The 23,649-nt window shown below is 38.6% G+C and overlaps 1 protein-coding gene across 1 annotated transcript in view; it reads left to right on the top strand.

Annotated features, from left to right (window-relative positions):
• Positions 1-23,649, top strand: part of FAM13C (family with sequence similarity 13 member C) — a gene marked incomplete at both ends in the record, with an annotated part of 133,353 nt that overhangs the window by 107,319 nt on the left and 2,385 nt on the right. Inside the window, 8 exons of the mRNA XM_082486162.1 lie at positions 3,215-3,365; positions 3,745-3,810; positions 8,480-8,690; positions 9,616-9,754; positions 11,177-11,258; positions 13,644-13,855; positions 22,043-22,138; positions 23,347-23,546. Of these exons, the coding sequence (XP_082342288.1) occupies positions 3,215-3,365; positions 3,745-3,810; positions 8,480-8,690; positions 9,616-9,754; positions 11,177-11,258; positions 13,644-13,855; positions 22,043-22,138; positions 23,347-23,546 (1,157 nt within the window). The remainder of the gene's footprint in view (positions 1-3,214; positions 3,366-3,744; positions 3,811-8,479; positions 8,691-9,615; positions 9,755-11,176; positions 11,259-13,643; positions 13,856-22,042; positions 22,139-23,346; positions 23,547-23,649) is intronic.

The following is a 23,649-nucleotide window of genomic DNA, read 5'->3' as shown; positions in this document are numbered from 1 at the left end:
CCTTGTGCTTGTCCTTTGCTTACAGCTGTGTCTCTTTACATGGGTTCCCATGAATATGTGGTGACTTTTCATGTATAGTGTGCTGTGGCAGTACCATAGTATTCAGCTGTGTTTAACGAGTAAGATGAGACTGATAGCATACTACAGATTCATCATCTCCCTGGTAACATCAAAACGATCAAAGTACTTACTCTTTTTCTCCCTATATCAAATCCCTGTGAAGGGCACATTCATGAAATCATATAAGGTATTTCTACTATTATTATTATAATATGAAATTTTGGTATTTGGCAGTGACTGGAAATTTGCCATCCACCCACCTTCCACAGATGGGTGAAAAATATCATTTAAAACAACTGAATATAAACCAGCTGGTGAATTACAGCATAAGCATTGCCGAAATACAATGTTTAACAATGTAGTCTGTGTGAATGCTTTTATACTGAAGTTGCCATAAATATTAATGTATTATAAGAAATAGTGATGCACACTGAATGTATTTTCTTGATATGGAATTTTTTTGTCGAATGCTTGAAGTAACAGTCTGTGAAGGTTAGGTATATTTGTCAGTTATTTGCCTATGTTCACCTTTTTGGTATGTTCTTCTGGTACATTTGCCTATGTTTTTCCTTACTTGCCATTAGCATTTCTCATAAAGTCCAGGCTGGGATCAGAGTACTTACTGGTCTGTAACTGGTATTGTTATCTTTTGCTAGATGACATTAATGGCTGTAAAACGCTGCCTGTCTCTTGTGATAATTCCACAGCCACTTCATTTGGGTCTGGCTGGGGTGACAGGCAGTGGAAAACAAGGCCTATCATGTCATGAGAACTCTTCCCAAAACAGTGCCATGGGTATGATTCAAGTCAGCACCCTTACCTTGCCAAGGAAAATTCACTGCCACTTGAAAGCTGTTGAAGGTGAGACAATGTCCATGATTCTGTGATTCTGTCTCTAATTCAAGAAAGCCCTGTAGAGGATTAAAGATGACTTTAAAAGTGCCTCATAAAAGGTGCTCAAATTGATGGTAAAAAGTCTACTAAATACACCAAAACCAAGAAGCCAAGCATGGTGTCGTTGGGACTGCTCGCTGGCTGACATGTAAAATGGGCACTAAGGTGATACGGCTGTAAACAGAGAGGCTGAGTGAATTCGTTATATTGGTCTTCACTGATAAAGCCCATGTTGGGGACATTTGCATATCTGGTATACTCTTTCTAGCAGACAGGTGAAAGGAGCCAGATCAGTTCAAAGTAATATATGTAAAATACTGGACCAAACAGTGTCAGTAAGTGACAAGGAAAAGATGCCAGTAGTCCAAGAGTCCTGGAGAAACTGAGGTGTGAAGATGAGGCACTGCTGGTCAAGATGGGTAAATTATCCTTACAAATGGCAGCCAAGCCAGGGGATGGTAGTTTGTTAATGCAACCTGTACCTGGGAATAGTGAAAGTATCTTCTGCCTCAGATCACAGAAACCAGCTCTATATCATGCCGTGTTTTTAAAGAATAGCATTACGTTTAGGCATTTCATTGTGAATCAGTGCTTGATCTTGCAATCCTTTCGTGATATTATAGGATGAGATGCCAAAATATATCTTGAAAACAGATGAGAGGAACTGAATTCTAAAATAAAAGTATAACACAAGCCATTTCTTTGCTCACACGTCTCTAATATCAAGCTGCTTCTGATAGGAGTGGCCAGAGCTCCTGTTTGCTCTGGGACTAGGAGAAGGAAGGTGTCCCTGGATTTCCTTTCTGACCTAAGCTGAGGCCAAAGTCCAAGCGTTTGATTGTGACCTGATCTGTTTTGTGCAACAGGATATGGATTTTGAAGCACTTCTGACAGCACATAATGAGTCACAGGATCTAGTTATGGTGATCCTGTGCTTTTTTTCCCTATTTTGAGCCTGAGTTCTATAAAAGGAATGAAAGGATTAAGGCTGAAATCTTCCCTGCTGTTCTCAGCCAAATTAATTTCCTTTTTTTTTTAAATTATTTTTTACCTAAAAACACTGGCATCTTTGGGTTTATAAAAGGGTTGTATTACAGTAAAATAATGCAAAGACATATTAAACTACTCACTACATAGGCAACATATTGTTACATAAAGGAAATTATTCCAATTAATTAATTAATTAAATTAATATATTAGGTTTGGGTTTTTCACAGAGTGGGGAAAGGAGCTTTTCAGGGTATAAACTTGAATTTTTTTCTGTTGCAACTCAGATTATTTTTTTCAGAAATTGCTCTTCACAAATATGTACCATTTGAGTGACTTACTTAACATTTCATGTATACTTCTATGTGTGCCAGCTGTGTGATTATTAAGATAGCCTTGTGTGATTTTGTTTTATGTTGCAAGCTGTATTGCTTGAGAGAGGGGAACTGAATGTGCAGGGTATCGGTAGTGACTCATTTTGACCAGTCAGATGGTGATTAGGGCTTTCACAGCATTTACATCACAGCAAGATGCTTGTGTCAGATTGTACAGCTGAATATTGCATGCAGCACTGAAGATTAAAATGAGAAATGGACCAAGCATGACACAGTAGCTGGAAGTGATATTATAGATAACTAGCCTTGTCCTCATTGATTTGTCTGCAGCAAGCGACAATGATCTGTTAATTTTATCTTTGCAGAGGACAGGAAATGATCTGGTTGCCCTGTAGAAGCAGCAGCAGCCTACATAAAAGCTATGCCTACATAAAGAAGTACCTCTAAAAAAGCCAATTAAAAAATATCTCTTCCAAGAATCCCATGAGGGAGCGTATTCTCAGTAACTCTTTGTTCACTGCTGTGTACTGCACAATAGGCTGGAGAGGGAGATTTGTTTTTTTTATGAATGGTAAATGGGGAGGGACATAATGTCATCAGATCGTGATGTCAGCCCAATGAATGAAATACTTGCCTAGTGTATTGCTTCAAGACCAAGAAAAGGGACACCATCTCAGTTTGCCTTCCTAGAATAAACCTTCTTTTGCTGACGAAGTCGTATTTCCCACGTGTCATGAATAATCCATGTAAATTGGGACTTAAATAACCAGAAGTCAAGAAACTCGTGGAATAGTGCACGTTTGTTCTCTTGCACGTCCTCTCAGAGCTGCTAGTGGAACACCCCTTTGCAGGCGCTGCTAATGGGCTCAGTGAGTTGAAGAGCTATCGCTGTGTTCTGTTGTTCTCTATCTAGCCCAATGTTCTGCTTTTGTCTGCAGAATTCTTTGTTGAAGCTACAAGCCCTTGAAACCGATCTGTGCTCTGCGTTTCTGCCAACCCAGGAAGAAACTCCTCAGCTGCCGGCACCCAAGGATCCAGCCCCTTCATCAGTCCAAACCAGTGTGCAAGTCGATGGGGCCAGTTGTGGAGGTAAGCAATCCTGTCATGATGTGTTCTCATTTGCAATTATAAGAAAAGCTTTGTGACTTGCAGTTTAATACCAGACTTGCAGTCCTCAGGGAAACAGTGCAGAGCTAATGTAAAGCACCATTTCCTGATGCAAATGCTGTGTAATGTAAAAGGGGTGATACCTGTTAAAAGAACTGGAATTAATGGCTGTAACATTCTGGTTTTCTGAGAGGGAGTCTTGCTTTTCAGACAGGTTTTAAGAATCCTGATTATTTTATTTTTAGTTTTAATCTGTTGGCTTTTTGTTCAAGTAAATTTACACTCTTTACTTCCTATGTCTGTATTGTGTGAGATCACCTGCCATATCATGTAATTCTATTTTTGTCATTCTTTTTGTCAGAGCAATATCACTTCATTTCTCCTATTATTGATTTTAATTTAATGCATCAGCAGAGAGATAATGAAGGTGAGTTTCCACAGCATGTGGATTTTAATCATTCAAGAACCTGTATTATTACCCATCTGGGCAAACTGTGGTGTGTTATCTCTCCCTCTTTCCTCAATATGGAAACCAGTCCTTGCAAATAAATAGCCCTAAGGCTCGGCACTATTTTTGTCAATTCATAGCTTGTAGTCACAGGGCTGGCAGAGTCGTGATGCTCAGTAGAAGAGGAATCACTGTTCATGAAAAATAGGTCAAAGGCAATATGACTAATACATCTCACAGGCAAGTGACATGAATACACAAATACTTAAATCATTTACCATGTATGGTTCAAATTAAGGCAGATAGGTCAGTAACACCGTTGCAATTGATGTTTTATGGCAGAATAAAGGCTGGGTTCAGAAGAACTTATTTCAGAAGCTGTTTGCTCAGAATTTTCAGCAAGAAATAACAGTAAGTTATTTTCCTAAAAAACCACAAATTGCAGTGTTCTACTTAAGAAAATCTCAAGTTTGAGGTTTGCATTGCACAGTTAAGGAAAATGGTATGTAGAATCCAAATTATTATAAAGATTAAGGAATGTAAAAAATAGTAAATATCCTGGTGTTTAGCTAAAAATTGGATGCTTTAGCCTAGCTAGGCACATACCTTGGATACAGGTATGGAACTTGCACTGGTGCTAGTCCCTTGGTGTGGATCTGAGGCAGAGACAGATCTCGTACCAGTGCTGCACAGGCAGAGACATTTTGCAGCCCAATCAAAATCTGCACTGGCTCTTTTCCTTTGTGGCAGGGTGGGTTTTTCCTCCTTTTCCAGTAGTTTACTGAATTATTTTATTCTGGTAGTTTCGTAATTCATTCTTAGGATGGTTTGTAATGGTTTCCTTTGTTTATTTTTTCTGTTTTGATTGGATTTTTGCTTTAATTTGTATTGTTAGTGACCCCTACTTCTGATACCATCTCTAGCTCCTATTTTCCTGTCTCCAGCTACACAGGCAAATATTGGATGATGTAGCACTTCTCTCACGCAGTACAGAGCATGCTCTGTCACTCTAGCCATTCAAACTTGTGCTTTAATTAAAGCTTACTCATTTAATGGATTTTAACGTACCTTCATTCCTGCTAACTGCTTTGTGGTTTGTGGTTTTTTTTTTAATAACTCGCCGTTTTACATAGATAGAGGTAGTCCTAATTCTGTCTCTTAAATTACTACTGAAATCTGATACATTCAGTTTCGGTACAGTTGTCACATAGGACTATTGGCTATCTCAGGTCAAACTTGGATGGAAGTGCAGAGGTTTGTCCCAGGCTAGGAACAGAGTTTTTAGAGGATGTGCCATATATACTACATCTGCAGTTATAAGCCTTTGCTCAGTCAATCAGGCAATAAAAATTTTAATATTAACAATATACAAATGTATTTTTTTAAAATAAGCATGATTGCATAGTCTATTTAATTTCTTTTGTTTCACATCGCAGTCAAAAATCAGAAAAAAATACATTATATGTATGGTGAGTGAGGATAGAAGAGTCTAGTAAAATGACAGGGTACAAATTTTTGTAAAATTTTGGTAAAAATAGAGGCTAAAATTAGATCAGACACATGAACACAGATGTTTGGTCAGTTCATGGGCTACTCTCAGGATAATGCTTAGTGTCTTGTTTAGGATCTAAGCAGAACTGGAATCGGGATGATGGCCCTAATTTGTAACTAAAAATGGGATTGGTTATAGCTTGTCATCATCCTGAGATGTTCTGCTATTGTAGTAATTGGACCACATGAATGCATCAGTTTGAATGACTTGCTGACCACTGCTGGACAGTAGGTAGTAATTTAATGCATCTGTGGTAGGTTTGGGACTAAAACCTTTCTTGGGGCCCTAATAACGTTGCACCAGTTTGCGAGCTTTAGTGGAGCAATGCTGTCAGGAAGCTGTGGTGCCAAGGAAATGGAAGAGCCCTGGCCTCTGGAATATACTCCCACATTCACTTGGCATGCAGGTTGTCTCTATTTCATTTGCTAGCTGAATAAAAAAAACTCCTTGAACTCTCTGCAGCTCTCTGTTTTTGGTTTTACACTGGGGCTGCTCCAGCCACTACTTGTCCTTTGCTTTTATCTTCCTGCAGTGTTTAGTCTTGCATGTGTACTTTTCTTCCACTTCTGAGACTGGGTTGGGCCTAGTAAAATTTCCTGGTTGTAAAATTGCCTGGTTTTAACGTGAAAATGAGCAAATGTCTGTGACCTTATAGTTTATCAGCAGTACAGACTGCCTCCTGCAAAGGGGGGTGAGTCTAGGTCCGTAGAAAATCAGAGAAAATCATGTTGGAAACTTTTTCCCTGCACATATCATACACAGACTGGCTGATTTTTTTATAACATCATTTTCCTTTCACAGTGAGGAGACTGCTATTAAATATGACTATAAAAAAAATATTCCTTTTAATAACAGAGCATGAGAAATAGCGAAACTATTCTTAGTCCACCTGCTTCACAGTGATTATAGGTTTCTTGAAGTTCAAAGATGGTGAAATAAAAGGAAGGAAGCCAGTTTCTTCTCATTGACAATATTGCTTTTCAGAAGTTAAAAACAAACCAAAACCCAAACAAACTAAAACCCTAACAAAACTAATTATTTTTTTAAGTCCTACAAGGTAAGGAAAGATTACTTGCCAGAAAGAGACAACGCTCTTGTTTGCAGAACAACATTTATTCCAGCCTTTATCGCTGTATGTTGTCTGTGTACATAATTTGCTGTGACTGGTACAGTGCTCTGCCCTTGCTTCTCCCAGATGTCTTTCTGGATGTCTCTGTGGGAGGATTTGAAATTTATACACGATTTAGAAGTTTTGGGTGTTGCTCTGATATCCTGGAGAGTTGAATTTGACCTACAGAGTATGAAGTACTTAGAGGAAAGATGCTAGGTTAGAATTAATAATCAACTGTCTCATTGTGAAAATACTTAACATAATTATAATTAATGGTGCTGTTAGAGTGGATATAAAAATCACATGTAACTTTTGCATGACAGACTAAACTGTGATTATACAATATACAATTAGAATTTTTGTTGTAAAGCAAAACCAGTTGTATAGTGCCTGATGAAATGATATTTTAGGCCATTGTAACTATTTTTAAAATCAATAGTTGCTTTCTATGAAAGGCGCCATTCACAGCTCGTTTCTCCCCACTGTCCCAGTGTAGCAATTTGGATTTGTAGCTTCGGTATCTGCTAGGCAGAGGTCAAATAAAATGACAAAGGTTCCATTAAAATACTGAAGGGAATACCCACTCAACATGGGAATTCCATGTCCCATGTACAAAGGAGAAAAGAAAGTGAACTTTTCTAAACCTGCCTGCTCTTCTGTGAGTCAATCCATGCACAGTTGTTTTTCTGTGCAGTTTTTGACTTTTGTTGAATAAAAAGATTCTGTGAAATGAATTAGAATGCATGCTATATTGCATATACAATACTGATTAGAAATAGCATGCGTGATGCCTGGAATTATAATTTGTATGAATTCAAAGGCTGTATATATACATGGTTTTAGAGGAAAAAAATAATGTAGCTGGTGTAAAATATTATGTACTATGGAAACTGATGTAGGGGAAGTTGGGGCAGAGCACATTCTTTGCTTTAAGATTTATTAACTGATTTTGGGGGGAGAGCTTTTAGGAGACAGTGGAGTTTCTCCCTAAAAGTATAATCTATTTTAAAGCACAATCATCTGATAGCAAAAATATCGACGAGGCTAGACCGTCCTCACCCATTTCACCCACTGAGGGTGAGGAAGAAGATTCAATGGTTCTTCCTGTTGAGGTACCCAGGCACAGCAAAGGGAAGATGAACTCCTGGTATTCCCTGAAGGCAGGCTCTGTAATGTACCCATTATTGTCCATGTTACTCATAAACAGAATCAGTGTGATGAGGTTCACCATTTCCTACTTTTTCAGTCCAGAAGAAATCATTCTCACTTCTAGCTTTACCATCTCTATAGCACAAATTTTACCTTTTGAGGCACCTGAGGCAAGGCTTCCCTTTCTAGTCAAAGACAGTATTAACATAGTATCATACACATGACTCCTCCAAGTAGCAGTCGCTGCACACTACCTTGAATAACTACTTTGGATTTTATTGGTTGTGGTTGTTATTTGCCTATCTTGTGTTCTTTAGACCCATGTGTATGGTACTTCAAATCTTAACAAAATTCTGCAGGATGCTGCAAGCAACACTGGAGGTTCTTAGCATCAGGACATATTATATTTTTGATCTGCCTTTCTCTTGACCAAAGGACTAAATGCTAAATCACAACATTAAAGTTGTTTTGTACATTTGTTGTCTTCTTCAGGAATGAGGCTTTCAAAAGCAAACAGACCTATGAAAATATAATTAATGCAACTATTCCAGGAAACTCTCCATCTTTGTATTATACTTCATAGTTTACAAACACACTCACCCACCTCCTGCTGTGGAACTCAAAAATGCTTTATGTTAAGCCAGTAACTGTCTTTTCTATTTTCTCCTCCTCAGTATTATATTCATCCTGCATGTGATACTTTGCTGAACTATTTGCTGTTTACTTTGAATACTTATGCTTTCTATACTGGTGTAAGTATAGGTTTGTATTTATGTAGGTGGTTAAATATCTTGTGAGTGACCCTCAGTCCATATCAGTTTATGCTTTCTTTCTAGAACCTGTGCCAGCCAACAGAGACTGGCAGAATGACATGGACAGCAGCCCGCAAGAACATCACTCCCTAGGGACCAGTCGACTGCTGTATCACATTACTGATGGAGACAATCCTCTTTTGTCACCACGCTGCTCTATCTTTAGCCAAAGCCAGAGATTTAATCTAGACACAGAGTCTGCCCCTTCTCCACCAAGTGCTCAGCCTTTCATGATGTAAGTCAGCATATTTCAATTCTTCTGCTTTTTAAATATTTTTTGTACAATCCACGATCTTTGAATCCTTGTCGCTTTTTCAGTTACTATTATGTCATAAACAAGAAATTTTTGTATTGGAGCGTATTTTGACATGGTTAATTTGCAATACCAGAAATAGAAACTAGCATTTTTTTCCAGTAATAACCCAGTACAAGATTGTTTGAAGTCTTTGTTAATTACAGTTAGCAAGGACAGTTTTAAATGTTAGTTAGTAATTAGTCTGATGAGTGAACATAAGATGGAGAGGGCTATCGAGGTATAATAATAAAAATTTCAGCTGTAATAGAACTGTAGCTTGAGTCATTCAATATATTGTCATAGAACATCAGAACAAGCTGTATATGTGATCTCCAGAAACCAAGCTGTGAGTTTCAGACAGAAGCCAAACTTTCCTAAAAGCTTATATACAAAGCTGTCAGCTGCATATGAATGATAATAGGATCTATTGATTTGCAATTGTAAAAAATCAGAAAATAAACTGCCTTCAAAATGATGTTCATTCCAGTAATAAAAAAACTCCCTGAGCTTACTGTTACAAGTCATGTTGTTACAGTCTCCCATTACAGTTGGAAGATTTCTGAAGTAAGATGCGAGTGTCAAAGGTAAATACTGGATCAGGTTGCGACCTACTAGATTAGACTTTTGAAAAACATTCAGAAATCCCACAATTAATTGGGAAAAAAAAAGAGACAGTGAAAGACAGATGGTGAACCCATTAGTATACCCTAGGGGTACCTTCAAGCAAAAGCAATTGTCTGTATCCTGTGAAAGAACCTAGCTGCAAATTCTGAACTGCTAGGAAAGCAGTAAGCATGCCTGAAAGAAGGCACAGTCCATTATAGCCAGTTCCTTGATCCAGCTACTATGCTTTCGGCTTTTGCAGGCCAAGAAGTTCTTCTAGATGTAACTGTGAAGAGTGCAAAGAACCACAAACAGTAGCACAACTTACCAAGCATCTTCAGAGTCTCAAGAGAAAAATTAGGAAGTATGAAGAAAAGTTTGAACAAGAAAAAAAATACCTGGTAAGATAATAATTGAAAAGCTAAAGGGAAACACTACAAAAGGCAGGCAGGAATGCCAGTGTATTTAAACTTATGCAAAACAACAGGAAAAAGGGTGGTTTTGGTAAAATGAAATAGGAAAATTATCAATGAGGAAATATCTTTTTATCATCTTTCAGTGTATGCAGTAGTTCTGAGACTCTAATTTGCATTTTCTTTGGATTACCTTTGTTGCTAAATATCCATCTTCTAGATGTGTGAGAAATGTGAATCAGTGAAACATAGCTGACAGGCTTGTGAACCAAAGCAATTCAAAAGATGAAAAGCTATTTATTTACTTTGTGGAAGACTTTTGCTTGAAAACTGTTGCTCTGCGGTGTAGATTCCTTCATTCAGGTGGACTCCTGTAAACCTCCAAAGCACAGAGCTCCATAGAAGCTGATGGCAGAAATTAGAGAAATAAAAATTGTGATGTGTTGCTGGTGGGGGGTTGTTTGAGGCCAATGGTGTGCTCTGTGCAGCGTATGCAAGATCATCGCCCATATCAAACCAGTTTGTGTAAAGTGAATCATGCGGTATAGGCATATCAAAACATCCGTGATGCTAAAGATGTGTACAATATGAAACAGGGAAATTTGTGATATTTTGTGACTACATTAAAGTGAAAATTTGGCAAATTTTATACTACCTTGTAATCTTGGCAATGACTGTAAACTTAAACATACATTTGTGAATTATACTGCTCTATGGTCATCGTATACTTGTAGGAGTAAAATTTTGTACTTAAACAGTCATCATGCTGTGACCAGAAAAGAAATTATTTCAGAGGTTTAATTTTGCAAAACTGTTTTGCCATTTTAGATATCTGAGTTTTGAAGATCCAGTGTAAATTGTTTTTAATTTGGAGGCAATTTCTAAATGCAAAGAAAGAACTGATATAACAAAGCTTCTGTTGTTCGTTGCTTTTGAAATCACTCTGTTGCACAGAATGTTTTCATTTGATTAGTTAAGCAGTTCAGTTAAAATGTTTGAAGTGCTGTTTTCCAAGAGAATCCCTGTCTTAAAGCAGTAAGGGCTTATCCCTGCAAAGGACAGAGTGCTTCGGTTATCATCCTGGAAATCACTTAGGAACTTGACTAACATTAGATATTTGATCACTCCTTTTGAAGTCACTGAGATTACTTATCCAAGTAGTCAAATGTTGGTTTTTTTTATGATCAGAGCCAAAATACTCAGGTCCATGTAGCACTGCGCCACAATGGGGAGAGAAGGCATGATAAATTAGTACCATCATCAAGCCAAATGCTCTGCATGACACTATGATATAGTGCAGTTGGAACTATAGACGTTTTTTAGCACACTGTGTATTTATGTTTTTATCTATTTGATTGTATAACCATCAATTCCTTGGGTTTTTTTCTTCATTTTTTTCTTTACATTCAGCCTTCACATGGTGACAAGACTTCCAATCCCGAAGTTCTGAAGTGGATGAATGATTTGGCCAAAGGTCGTAAGCAGCTCAAAGGTACATAATAGCATGTCGTTTCACTTTATTGCTGAAGCTTTTGGAAGTATGAGTGTACCTGGAATATTTTAGTTTTCTAACCTCAGTGCTCTGCTTATTTTTCACTAGTGCGCAGCAATAAGTCTCCCTATGACAACGAAGATATTAGGTGATATGATTTGCCTTCATTTCCTGAAAGCAGGGATTACAGTAAACTAGTTCATCCCTCATAACAAAACTAACAGGGAATGGGAAAACGACATCATCTCTCCCTCATAACTATAAACATTCATGCAAAAGGCAATGTTATTCTGAGTATTTTTATGAGTGTCTGAAATGCAGAACTACAAAGTTAAAGGTGGCCTTGTAATAATACAAATGTAGGTGCAAAATGTTTCTTTAGGACTGAAGTTTCACAACTCTAAAGCTTTTCTTTTTTTGATCATAAAAATGGATCTTTCCCTGATAGTAGATTTGGTCTTGAGGGTCAAGTTTTGCCCTTGACTGTCTGCATACAACTCCATTAATGTCTGTAGGTGTGTCACATGCTTGCCCTTGGGGAGCATGTAGCCAAGACTGATTCCCCCCCTGCCCCCCATTATAAATGGATTCTCACTATTAATTAAATTGTAGTATTATGTTTCAACTCTGTTGTAGATATAGTTAAGAATGTAGATATAGAGGGTGTGATTATGGTAAATAAAGAATTAGGAACTCATCTTTCAGCAAATTTCTTCTGGAAATTTCTCCCTTTAATACTATTCTGTGTAATTACTGGATTTTATTTTTTTTTCCCCTTGAATGTTGTGTTACAAATCCAGGAAGGGAAAATGAGAGGAAATGGCCAAACTACATTTCAATTTCTGAAAATTATCTCTCTGAGTCAACCATTGCTTCAGCTAGCCGGGGGCCTTGCTTTCAGAGATCAGCCTAACCTGCGCACCCAAAATGCCTCCATCCTGTGAACACCCTTGATTTTACTACCCTGACTAATAACACTGCTTCTAAGTGAAGCAAGATTCACGACGTTCATGAGATAGGTGCAACTGAAATGGAAAAACATTCAAGTGCTTTTAGGTCCTTCTTCAAATTCATAAGGCTTGCCCATCCTTCCTAGCTCAATGAGTTTAATAAAAATTACTATTTTCCTCTGCAAACCTGGCCTGTATCCTCAGACTGTCACAGCTAAAAAAAAATATGTTACTGTTTCTGCATGAATTTCAATAAATTTAACGCATTTGGAGCTATCAATCTCCTGCCTTGCCCAAGGTCCTTCACCAGCCAGGCATACACTAAGAAGAAAGCCTGGTTTTATGGCAGCTAACTCAGACCTTAATTCAATTTCCTTGTTGCTCTGTGCAGGTCCCTAGAGTTCCAAGGTCTTTGGCTTGGTGTCAAGCTAATATACTTACATACTTTATTGCATCCAGGCAGCTTGCTGACTGGGAAGCTAGGACACGCTGTAACCTATGTCTTCTGCTGGGTTGCTCAGGTGGTCTTCTGCCAAGGGAAGTCATTTAAGCAAAGTGGCTGACTCTCCTTGGGAGAGCCAGCTCAGCAGCATCACTGGGATCGCAATGCAGCCTCTAGAAGGGAGGGTTGTGGTTTAAATTGCATGAGAGAAGAGTGGGGTTAGTTGTGCAGACCTGGAGCACATGGCTCCAGCAGCCTGGCCGCTGGCATGGTGTGCTCTGTAGCACAGCTTAACCTCCCCAGCCCTTCTCAGGGGAGGGCCTTCGCTATCCTCCTCAATTTTGCAGCAGCACAGGAGGGCAGGCAAGCACAGCTGGGGTGACAGTGGGGCAGGTGGCTGCAGAGACACTGCTTCTTGTCCATCAAGGCATCTGTAAAGGACTGCATCCTTAGACAACAATCCCCACAGCAAGTTTGGACATGTTCTTACTTATCCAGACACCAGATCAATTGAGAGTGCATGGATTTAGTGAGCAGAAGGGGGAGAGAGCGAGAGCTCTGCTTCCGTTATGTCCCCCACACCACACTTCCCACAAATACTCCCAAGTGCTGTTTGTCCTTTTAAGTCCCTTTCCTAACCTCATTCCCCCTGAAATTCTGCACCGGTTCCTTCCCAGACCCCACTCTTTAACCCAGTGCCTCTTCAGTCCTCACCTTTTATGTCAAAGATGGGCTTGGAGGAAAAAGAGACGTACATATGTGCTATAAGTTTCATTGGCCTGGACACAGCTCATCTCTTGACCATTGGATTTCCCTTTAACCAGGTAAAAGATGTTACTTGTTGAAGTGAAGCAGAGTTACTTACCTAAACAACTTTGGTATGATAATAATTGTATGCAACAAGTAGGGATGTTTTTTTTTTTTTTCTTGCAGCGTCAGAGGAAACTTCCTTGCAAATATCTCTATTTACTTGCCAAGTAATTTGCCTTTCAGAGCTGAAACTCAGAATGTCAGAAGAGCAAAACTGTACCTCTAGAGCACCCCAAAGAAATGATCATTGTGAAAACACTGGGACCTCTAAAGAGGCTGGGACACAGGAGGCCACAAGTGTGGAACCAGCTCCCTCGGTAGAAGAAACCATGGATAGTGTATTGAAACGATTAAAGGAGAAAAGACAACACTTTAACCTTCCTGAGGCTATTAAGGTATTTAACAAGTATGGCTGTTTCTTTCAGAACTTTATTAATTAGCATGTAGTTGTCTCAGATATGCTGGTGGGTGTCCATCCTGTGTCTTCTGGCACTGCACTGCATTTTCTTTCTAATAAGGGAGCTCTAGTGCAGTTTTCTGAAGTGACTTTTCTGTGAAGAATTGCACAGAAAAAGAGGTGCAGATTTATTTTGTTTTCAAAAGCTAAGCGCTTTTTGCTCAGGGATGCATGTATAAAACGGTTTGCCAGGCACTGCTGAAACCTGCCTACTTGAGGCTGTGTGTGCAGGAAGCGCATATTCCTGTGTATTGAAGACGGTGACAGAAAAAGCAATCCTTTCTTGAGTCCACAGAAACTGTGACTAAAAATGTTCCTGAATTTGTTTCACAATAAAGGTCCCCTCTCACCTGAGACATGGTGAAAGCCTCTGCCCGGTGCTAAGATCACAAGGATAGCACAACCCTCCAGACTGCTTTGCCCTTCTGATCTTGTACGTTTGTGTGGATACTGCCTCTGCTCTTCCACATTCTCAATTACTCTTCTAAATGTAGGACCATTTTCCATGAAACATGCTTCCTTGGCTTGGCAATTTATTTTTGTTTTTAAACTAGTACGTGTTAAAATTCTGCTGTACCTTCACACTACTGGCACGTTATAGGGTCGGTCTGAAGCTGTTGTTCTACAATACATATTGTGCATAAAAATACTTTTTGGGGGCTTTTTTTACTGTCAAATGGTGTTGCTATTCTTGATGCTATACAGCCAAGCAAGACAATAAATTCTGTCCTCAAAAGCACCTAAAATCCAAATGTTGATAGTAAAATTTATACTGTGGCTGATGAATGAAGAAGGGGAAGGGGTAAGGGGGACAAGGAGGAGTGAAGAAGAGCTAAATGCAAAACTATGTGAGAACTAAGAAATGATTCTGGGTGGATTTCAGTAGCAGAAAGTACCCATCAGAGATAATTTTTAGTTTTTGTTTTGTTTTGCTTCTATTCTCAGTTCTTAAACAACTAGTTACTGTATAAAAACTAAAACTGTGAATAACCATGCTGTGCTTCTGAGATATTGTACTCTGCATACACGACTGACTTTTTTAATTGTTTCTTTTTATAAACTACTGTTTCTAAAACCTGACATGGAAAAAGTGTTTCATAACCATAACTCTTTTGTAAGAAAACAAAAGATGACAACAAAACCATGCTGTTCTCAATATAGATCTAAAATCCCAATAGTGCAGACTGGATGGTAATATTTTCAGTTGTTAAATCTTTTTTTTATTATGCAAGGAGTGAGATCAGATGACACCAAAAGAGATGTCAGTGAGGAAATCCTGTCCAGAAAACTCTCATAATTATAAGACTAAGTTGGGTATGGGTCTCTGTACCATTCATTTTTTGATTAATTGGACTTCTGATTTTCCAAGACAGAACCTCCTAAATCTGTGCAATGGTAGTGGTGGCTTGAAATAGTCTCACAGAGAATTCTGGAATGTAAATTAAATATTTCCACAAGTTAATATTTTCAATTTTTTTTTTTAAGTTCTTATTTATTTTCTTCTTGTATTCTTGTAGAGAGAACTTGTGTTGAGCAAACTGTCTGTTTGTTAGCAGAAGTGTATGATAATAGTTACACGAAACTGATATGGAACAGAGGTTTGAAAAGGAATAATATGAAGTCAAATTGATCTATTTCAAAATGATATATTTCAGTAAGTCCTTAAGTATAACATTAAAAATTATTGAGTTTTGATTATGAGTCATCCTGGACTTTTGGGGGAGAGTGAGGTTTATAGCACTGATGATGTGAAACGCACCAAGGCTGTCTGCTGGTTACAGCAAAGATCAAAGGCTTCATTTCAGCTACATGCAACTTTGGCGTTACTGTAGATATTTCTTATGTGCAACATTTTATTTTATATATAACATTTAGATCGTGTACCAGAATCTGAGCTAGATTAATAGTAAACTAAGTAGCAGCTAAATGTTTCTTTTTTCAAGATATAGTTATTTTGGGCAAGGACAGTATTTCCATAAAAGCCTGCCTAGTTCTCCCCTGAAGTTGAGCTGTGGAACGCCTCTAAGGCCCTGCTGAAATACAAATGAGAGAATGAGTGTCCTTAAGAGAGGTTATGAAAACCAAATGGCTACCTTAGCTTTACACGTAGTCTCCTTTTTCCTTCTTTATAGGCAACAAACAGCTTTTGCCTTATATTTAGTTTGAAGGTTTGCAGTCTGTCCCCCAAGGCTTTTCTCAGACTGGTTACCTTTATGTAACTGTCTTTTCATTATTGACCCCCTTCAGTTCATCTTTTCCTTGGCTATGAAGCAGTGGCTATGCTATGAAGCATTTATATGCTATGAAGCATTTAATTAGCATTTCATTTAATTATGCAGCTTACAGTCCTAAGATGTCTCAGACAATTCTGTAGTTTGTGATTCCACCTGCCCTCTCTGATTTTGAAATTATCAGCTATTTTGGATTTAGCTGATTACAAACCCATCTTGAGATGGCAAATAAAATGAGCTAATGAAATAGGCCCAAACGCCAAACCCTCTTGAGATTTTCTCATGTGTAAAATCAATATTAATGATCACTCCCTGTTTCCTCCTAACCATTCAGCTGCTCCAGGCTTAATAGTTTTTGAAAGAATTAACCTTGTATTAATTGCAGAGCTAGCAATAAGTAAACCAATTAGCTACTTCATAATACTCCTACATTCTAGTTAGCAGCTCATCTCTTAACATGAATGACAGATAATTTTGGAGTGATTAACTCATGCAGACCTTTAAGGCAAAATGTGATTAGTGGTTCTACACTGTTTTTGCATTTGGGCAGCAAACAAAAAAGGTTTTGCTCCTGCTGCAGTTAATAGCAAGGCATTGCTTAGATATTAGATGTACATTGCTTCTTCAGGACTTGATATATTTTTAAAAACTAGAGGCTAATTACTAAAAATACTTCTTCAAGTTGTCCATAAAAAACTCTACTCATCAACTTTCTGCAGAGAGGCATATCCCCCCTGCCCCACCTCCTCCCTCCCAACTCCATTGTTCTTCACATTACTTCCTTGTGGTGGATGAGCTCTCCTTCCAACCTCCTAATACTTGGCCCTAATTCATACAGATCTGTTGTGATCTGGCAGACACTATGGAAAATGACATTAGCTTCACGTGCTCCTTGCTGTTCCAACCCAGATGAAAATATGCAAGTGTCAGGAGCAGATCTTCTTGGGAAGAGAGGGAAAGGGAGAGGAGGAGAGAAATACCAGTTAAATAGTGTGCAGCAGACACCTATACATACACCGGTATATCACCAACACCAACAAATCGCATTGTTAAAAAATAAACATTCATCTTTCTGGTACCAGAATCTGGCACCAGATTCATATCGTGGTTTTTTAACAGAAATAAACAGCTAGTATTAGGTGTTCAGCCCAGCAGAGCAAGAGCTGTGACTGAGGAAGAAAGCCCACCTCCGTTCCCATTGTTAGTAAAGGGCTGCTCTTTCTGCAGGTTCCCCATCATGGGTCTACGGATGCATACTGTCCAGCTGTCATTTCCTGCTGGCTGATCACATTATTCTCTCATTTCATTTTAGAGATAGATAGCGCCTTCTTCTAGTATGCTCAGCATTTATGTGGTGTCAGCCACGGTACCACAATGATTAGATATTTAGAGATTTCATTGTGAATCTGTCATTCCACTCCATACATGTGTTGGGTTTGCAGAGCTGAAGCTTCCTATTCTTCATCCCTTACCAGCCAAGGCAAATCTATTTTTCTTGATGAATAATTAAAAAGTTGAGGAATGTCTTCTCTGCATTTTTGCAGGTTTCTGAATATTTTGTCTAGAATGGTGTTCTCGTTTGTTACAACTAAATCATATTTAATATATATAATCTACCACTTATGAACTGACCTGGCAAATAGAATTTAATAACTTACAGATCTCATTAATCGATTTCTCCCTAGGATGGATGAGAAAAATATTTATTTAGTTATTCAGTTACAACGACTATTCATAAATATTACCTAAACATTGGAAAATGTTCTAGGGAAGTGCTGCACTGACATCCGTGGGACCTCAATGCCAACACCTTCTATTGAGCTACTGCAGTTGTCTTTTGTGAGCCCGCCTTTCCAAAACCCAACCCATGAGATATACTCCATGTCCACGCAATTGGGCTGTGATATTCAAGCAAAATCCTCTGCTTGTTTAGACTTCCTGTCAACTGGTATTCCCAGAAAAACTTTTCAGATGCAGGCTGACTAAGACCATAGTTTGTACCCTTGGAAACTCTCCAGATAAGGATGCAGTGTTCTGTCAGTAGCGTAATACTGCTTCCTGACTTCAAGCTTGTTAAGTTGCTTTTGTAGAATAGTAATTTTGAAAGAAATCAGGGCAATCAAGTATTAGATCGTTATATAATGATAAGGAAAATAAGATTCCAGTCCTTCAGTATATTTTCATTCATGCATCTTTCTCCAGAAGGGAGAGCACAAGTCCAGGCCACAGGGGATCTGCTTTAGCCAGACAAAGTAAATGCAGTGTATTTTCCACTGGTAAAGGCCGAACCTAACAGCTGCTCTGTTAATCAGCAGAAGTATCTCGTAGCTCTCGGCTTTGCCTTAGGCCTTGAGAGGGTGACATGTACTTTGATTCATTTAAAACTCCAGTCATGTACATTTGGACTCTGTTCTTGCTAAGTGAATGCCAAGTCCCCATTGACCTCACCGTGGACAGAACACAGAATTCATTATTAATGTTTATCTGGGGACAATAGATTATTAAACAGATACCTACCTGTACCCTTGTCATGAAATCCTGACTCATAATCTTATAAATAACTTTTTTAAATAGGATATGACAAAAAAGCAAATGGCTTTGGAAAAAATCAATCTTCAGAAATGTCTACTATATGTTGAGAGTATTCATGGACGACCTGTAAGTATACCATGGAAAGATAGGTAAATTAAAAATTATCTAACTTCTCTAACAAATATTTCTGGACTCCTATATTAAATATATGTAGATGAATTTTACACGATTAATATAATTTTAGTTATTTCACACTAATCTTCAGGCATAAATGTTATTGCCTGATACCGATGAATTTGGTTTATATTTTTAAAAATAAAACACAAAGGCAAGTTTATGGTGGCCCTGCATCTCTCTTCATGATTGGAATGTGCAGGTTTCGATGATAAAGGTGGAGGATTATATATCCACAGCAGACTTGGCTCACGCATACTGTAGCCATGCTACGACGTATGAAAGGTTAGCATGCTTAGCAGCCGAGAAAGGTTTATAGGGAACCACCTGAGACATGAAACACAACAATGACATGACCAGTCACCTGTGTTTTCCTTTATTTCACAGCAGCACTTAAAACTATTAACTAAAATCCTTTCAAGGGGCTTCATTGCTCAATGTAGGAACAAAACAAAAATTTTGCCACTATTGCTGAGATAATTTTTAATACTTTTTCTACACTCACCTGGGGAATTCCTGTTTGATGTCTATGTCTGTATTCTTATGACTGTCCTGTTTCTGGCTAGTAATTGTTGTGGTAGAGGACAAGGGAAGTGGCACCAGCATGTGTCCAAAAATATGCCAAGTCTTAAAATGATTATGATCTGAATCTGATGTCTTAGCATCTTGAATAAAATAATTTTTCTCCATCTTCTTTGGGCTTGGAATAAGAGCTGAGGGATGGGGAGAATATATAGGAAGGGTATGAAGAAATTATATTTCCTAAGAAGGAGAACAAAAAAGAAATTGACTTGTTAGTGCTATATAGAGGTAAAAGAGACTTGAAGATTCAAAGACAGAAAAGAGAATAACAGGGCATGCTTTGTACCATGGGCTTCAGAGAGGGTGTTTGTTCTCAAGGTTGAGGCAGCTCCATAACCAGCTAAGAAAGAGGATGCTAGCTGCACAAGGAAAGAGGGGATCAAGGATACTAAGCAGCCGTGAGGGAATCCTAGGTCTGCCAAGCAGCTCTGACTTCAGGTCACAGAAAGCTTGGGGACAGTCAAGAATTTAAAGCTGGGAAATGGAAGTCAGGCAAAATTTTTTATCATCTTTTCTTTTTGTTGTTGAAAATGAACAAGCAATCTGGAGACGCTCCACACAGCTACATAATTAAGAAGCAAATTTTAATCTTTGTATTGGTATCAATGTATTTTCCTGAGGAAAAGGGGTGAAGAGTCTGCATGTCTCCTGGGCACCAGGAGCAGCTGGAGAGCAAGGCCCAAGCTCAGCAGCAAGCACAGGCCTTGTGCCCAGTTGAGAGCTGGAGAGGCCCAGGAAACAGCTGGGGAAGCTCACACAGTTGGTAAAAGCCAGGGATGAGGACTTGGAAGAGGCAAATCGGTGACTGCCCAGGCAGAGGCACATGGTGACATCGGCTAACAAAGCAGGGTGCTCCTCTGCTAGCAAAGAGTTGTCTCAGTGCAGAAAATGCATTTTCACAATACTTGAACATTGACTGATGAAGCTTCAAGATTTCCTACTTTAGCTGTTTGAACTAGCAACCCATGACACACCTTGTCATTTAAAAATATCACACTATAGCATTATCAAAAGGTTAATTTGAATGGAGCATACTGGGATTCCAAGAAAATGATCAGGAATTTAGCCTATTATGCAAAAACTTTGGTGGTTTGTTGTGTTTTTTTGGTTTCGTGGTTTTTTGGTTTTGTTCTTTTTAAGCAAATAGCAAAATTCAATCCTAAACAATGTATCAATTATTGCTGAAACCTCATTTGGGAGTACAAAGAGAGAACCCATCAGAAAAAAATATCACTTTGCTGCATATTCAGAGTTTTATGAATACAGCAGCCTTGAAACACAGTGGAGAGCACTGTGTTTGGTATGGCTGAGTACCATCTTATCCAGACGTACCTGAGGGAAGTCAGACAGGAGGGCACTGACTAAGTTTAAAACAGAAAATTTATCTGTTCTGGCTTGTTTGGCATTTCCTGGAGCTCTTACGTGTTGCAATCAAATGGAAGAAGGCGACTGGGGAAGAGAAGCAGACTAGCTGGGCTAGGCAAGCCCTGACATTCTGCAGTGCAGCATCCCTCTAGAAATAGTTCCTAACTACTCAATCAGTCAGACACATGCAGAGTCATCAGCCTGTGTTTGTCTACTGTCACCCTTCCTCCTAACGACCCAGGTATTTGTCTGTTTCTGAGCAACTCTGGACTATTGTCCATGCTGTCAGCCAGCCTGTGTGTCTCTTCAAACCTGCTGTGTGTGCTCACCTGAGTGTGTGTAGCTGAGCTTCAGTGCAGTAGCACAGCTGCAGTGCCAAAAGACAGTGAAATTGCACCCAGTGGGTGCTGATAGGCATGTAAGTTGAGGAGCAGAGGTTGATGGTGGACTAATTTGCAAACAACTCTATTTTGACATTTAGTCACTGAGGAACAGGTTGTTTTTCTGTTGTGTTGTGTTTTTTTTTTTTTCTTTTTCTTGTGGGATTTGTTCCTTTTTTTCCTTAGTACAGAAAGTCGGTCCACGGCACAGCTAGTTTCCATAAGGTTTATTTTTATATCTACAAACATTTGTGGCTGGATCAGGCTCTTAATACCTGATCTAAAATAATATTCTCCTGCAAATCAATGCTCCCAGTGCTCATAAAAGGGCAAGAGCAAACTAAATGAAGAGCTAGTTAATCCCGATTGTGGAGAGGGATGCACAGAGCAATTCTGCACGGAGCCAGCTCACTCACTGAGGCTGTAAAGCCATATCGTCAGCACTCTCCATCCTACTGACGGGCACCTGAGTATATTGGCCCAGGCAGACTGTCGCGTTACTGTAGCTAGCCTCTTGCCATTAGTACAGATCAGTAAGTGAGATATCAATGCAGTGCACAATAGAACATAACTTACAACTCTATTCACATCTTCAGAAAGAGACAGAGAAGAGCCTGCAGTAGTAGCTGTATATGGCTCAAGGAAGTGAGGAATCCACATTGGGTATTTTCCATTAGAAAATGGATGGCCATGTTCTTTTTTTTAGAAATTGCATGGATTAAGCTACAGTTCCCACAGAATGTCTGTGGAAGCAAAATGCATGTACTCTTCTAATACCTTTCTCAGCTTTATAGGAGCAAATGAGAAATTTATTTTTGTTTTTAATTTGGGGGAGTACATTTTGTTATGATTTCTCTTTAGGTAACTAAGCAAGACAAGAGTCTCATGAAACCACTTTACGACAGATACAGAATTATCAAGAAACTTCTCGCAACTCCATCTTTGATCACAACAATTGTAAGTTGGAAGAATTCATGTCTATTGTCAAGAAAACATACTAAATGCTGTGTTTGATTTGTACCTGTATATCAGTTTGGCAGCAATAGATCTACGGACATTTGAAGAATCTGCTCATTGGTTAATACAGGTTATTGATATTTCAAATAGAGCAAACACTCTGTAAAACTAATCTTCTAAGCGTGCCAGAGGTTGTAATGCACATTAGCAGTTTCTGAGGCAATCACTGGGTAAGAGATCAAAGGCTGGCATTAACTTTCTGTTAATAAATGCAACACAAAACGAAAACCTATCTCTTTCTATGAAGCACTATGCTGTCATTGTATCTGTCTTCTACATTTTGTTGGCAATGCTTTTATCAATCATGTAGCACATCATAAATATAATTTGTATGTAACAGTACTGGTCTCACTGTGAGCAGAAGTAGTGAAATCGGACTATTTGGAAGTTAATTAGCATGTCTATGAAAAATACTAATCTAATAGTAACTTGGGCTGGGTTGATTTTAAAAACTATGAACTATTGTCGTATTAGATGACAGTGGAGCTTTAGATTTCTTTGAAAAACCCGAGTGTAAATCTTTGTACACATGCACATGGATATTTTATTTAAAAATTCAACTGAAGTTCCCTTCTGTTACTTCTTAGGAGCTTTGCTCCATGGAGTTTTTATGTTTAAGCCTTAGTTGCAAAAGCTCAACTTTTCTTCTGAGGATGAAGGAATGTGCGAAAGACAGTGACGTCACTCTATTTTGGTAGTTAACATTTGTTAAAACTGTGGAATCTCTACCCCCAACTCTTGTTACCATCAGAATTTCTGGACCTAATACAACCAGTAGATGGTATATAAGAGGAGTACAAGTTCCAGCAAGACTGCAGTGCTTAGATAAATGCAGAATGTTCTTGAAATCTTTGCTATTTATAAAGGCTTTTGAGTAAACACAAATAAATTGCCAGCTGGAGATACTCAGAAGCAGGGCTAACTTCTGTCCTGTTTAGTCATGGTGGACAATACGCAGTAACTCAGTGGGCCCCATGAGCCCTCTCATGAACAATCTCGGGTAGACCTGGGTAAAGCTTGAAATATGTGTAATCTATTTCAGTGTGTACATCCAGGAAGATAGCTCCTAATTCTTTATGTTGTCATCCTACTAATTGTTAGTATTGTAATGTAAACAACTAATGTAATAATGCTTTGTACTTTACAAGCAGGAGGAGGAAGACTCAGATGAAGACCGTTCTCAAAGCAGCCATGAGTTATCATCTGGTCCAATATCTTGCCTCCCTGTCGATGAGCACCTGTGTTACTCTCAGGAGGAGAGTGAGCCTGCGTATGTTTCACCATTGGATGAAAAGAAAGTTTTCAGACAAACAGCCTTGTCAATGTCCAATTTACATGAGGCAACAATGTAAGTTCTGTCTTTTTTTTTTTTATTTTTTCCTGTATGTTTTAAAATATATTATGTAGACTTTGGAAACGATCCATACTTATTGCATGGGAATATTCTATAC

This window comes from Vanellus vanellus (assembly GCF_965231255.1).
Source record: "Vanellus vanellus genome assembly, chromosome: 7".
NCBI lineage: Eukaryota > Metazoa > Chordata > Aves > Charadriiformes > Charadriidae > Vanellus > Vanellus vanellus.
Note: the sequence above shows the minus strand (reverse complement) of the source record. Positions and strands in the feature narration are given on the sequence as shown.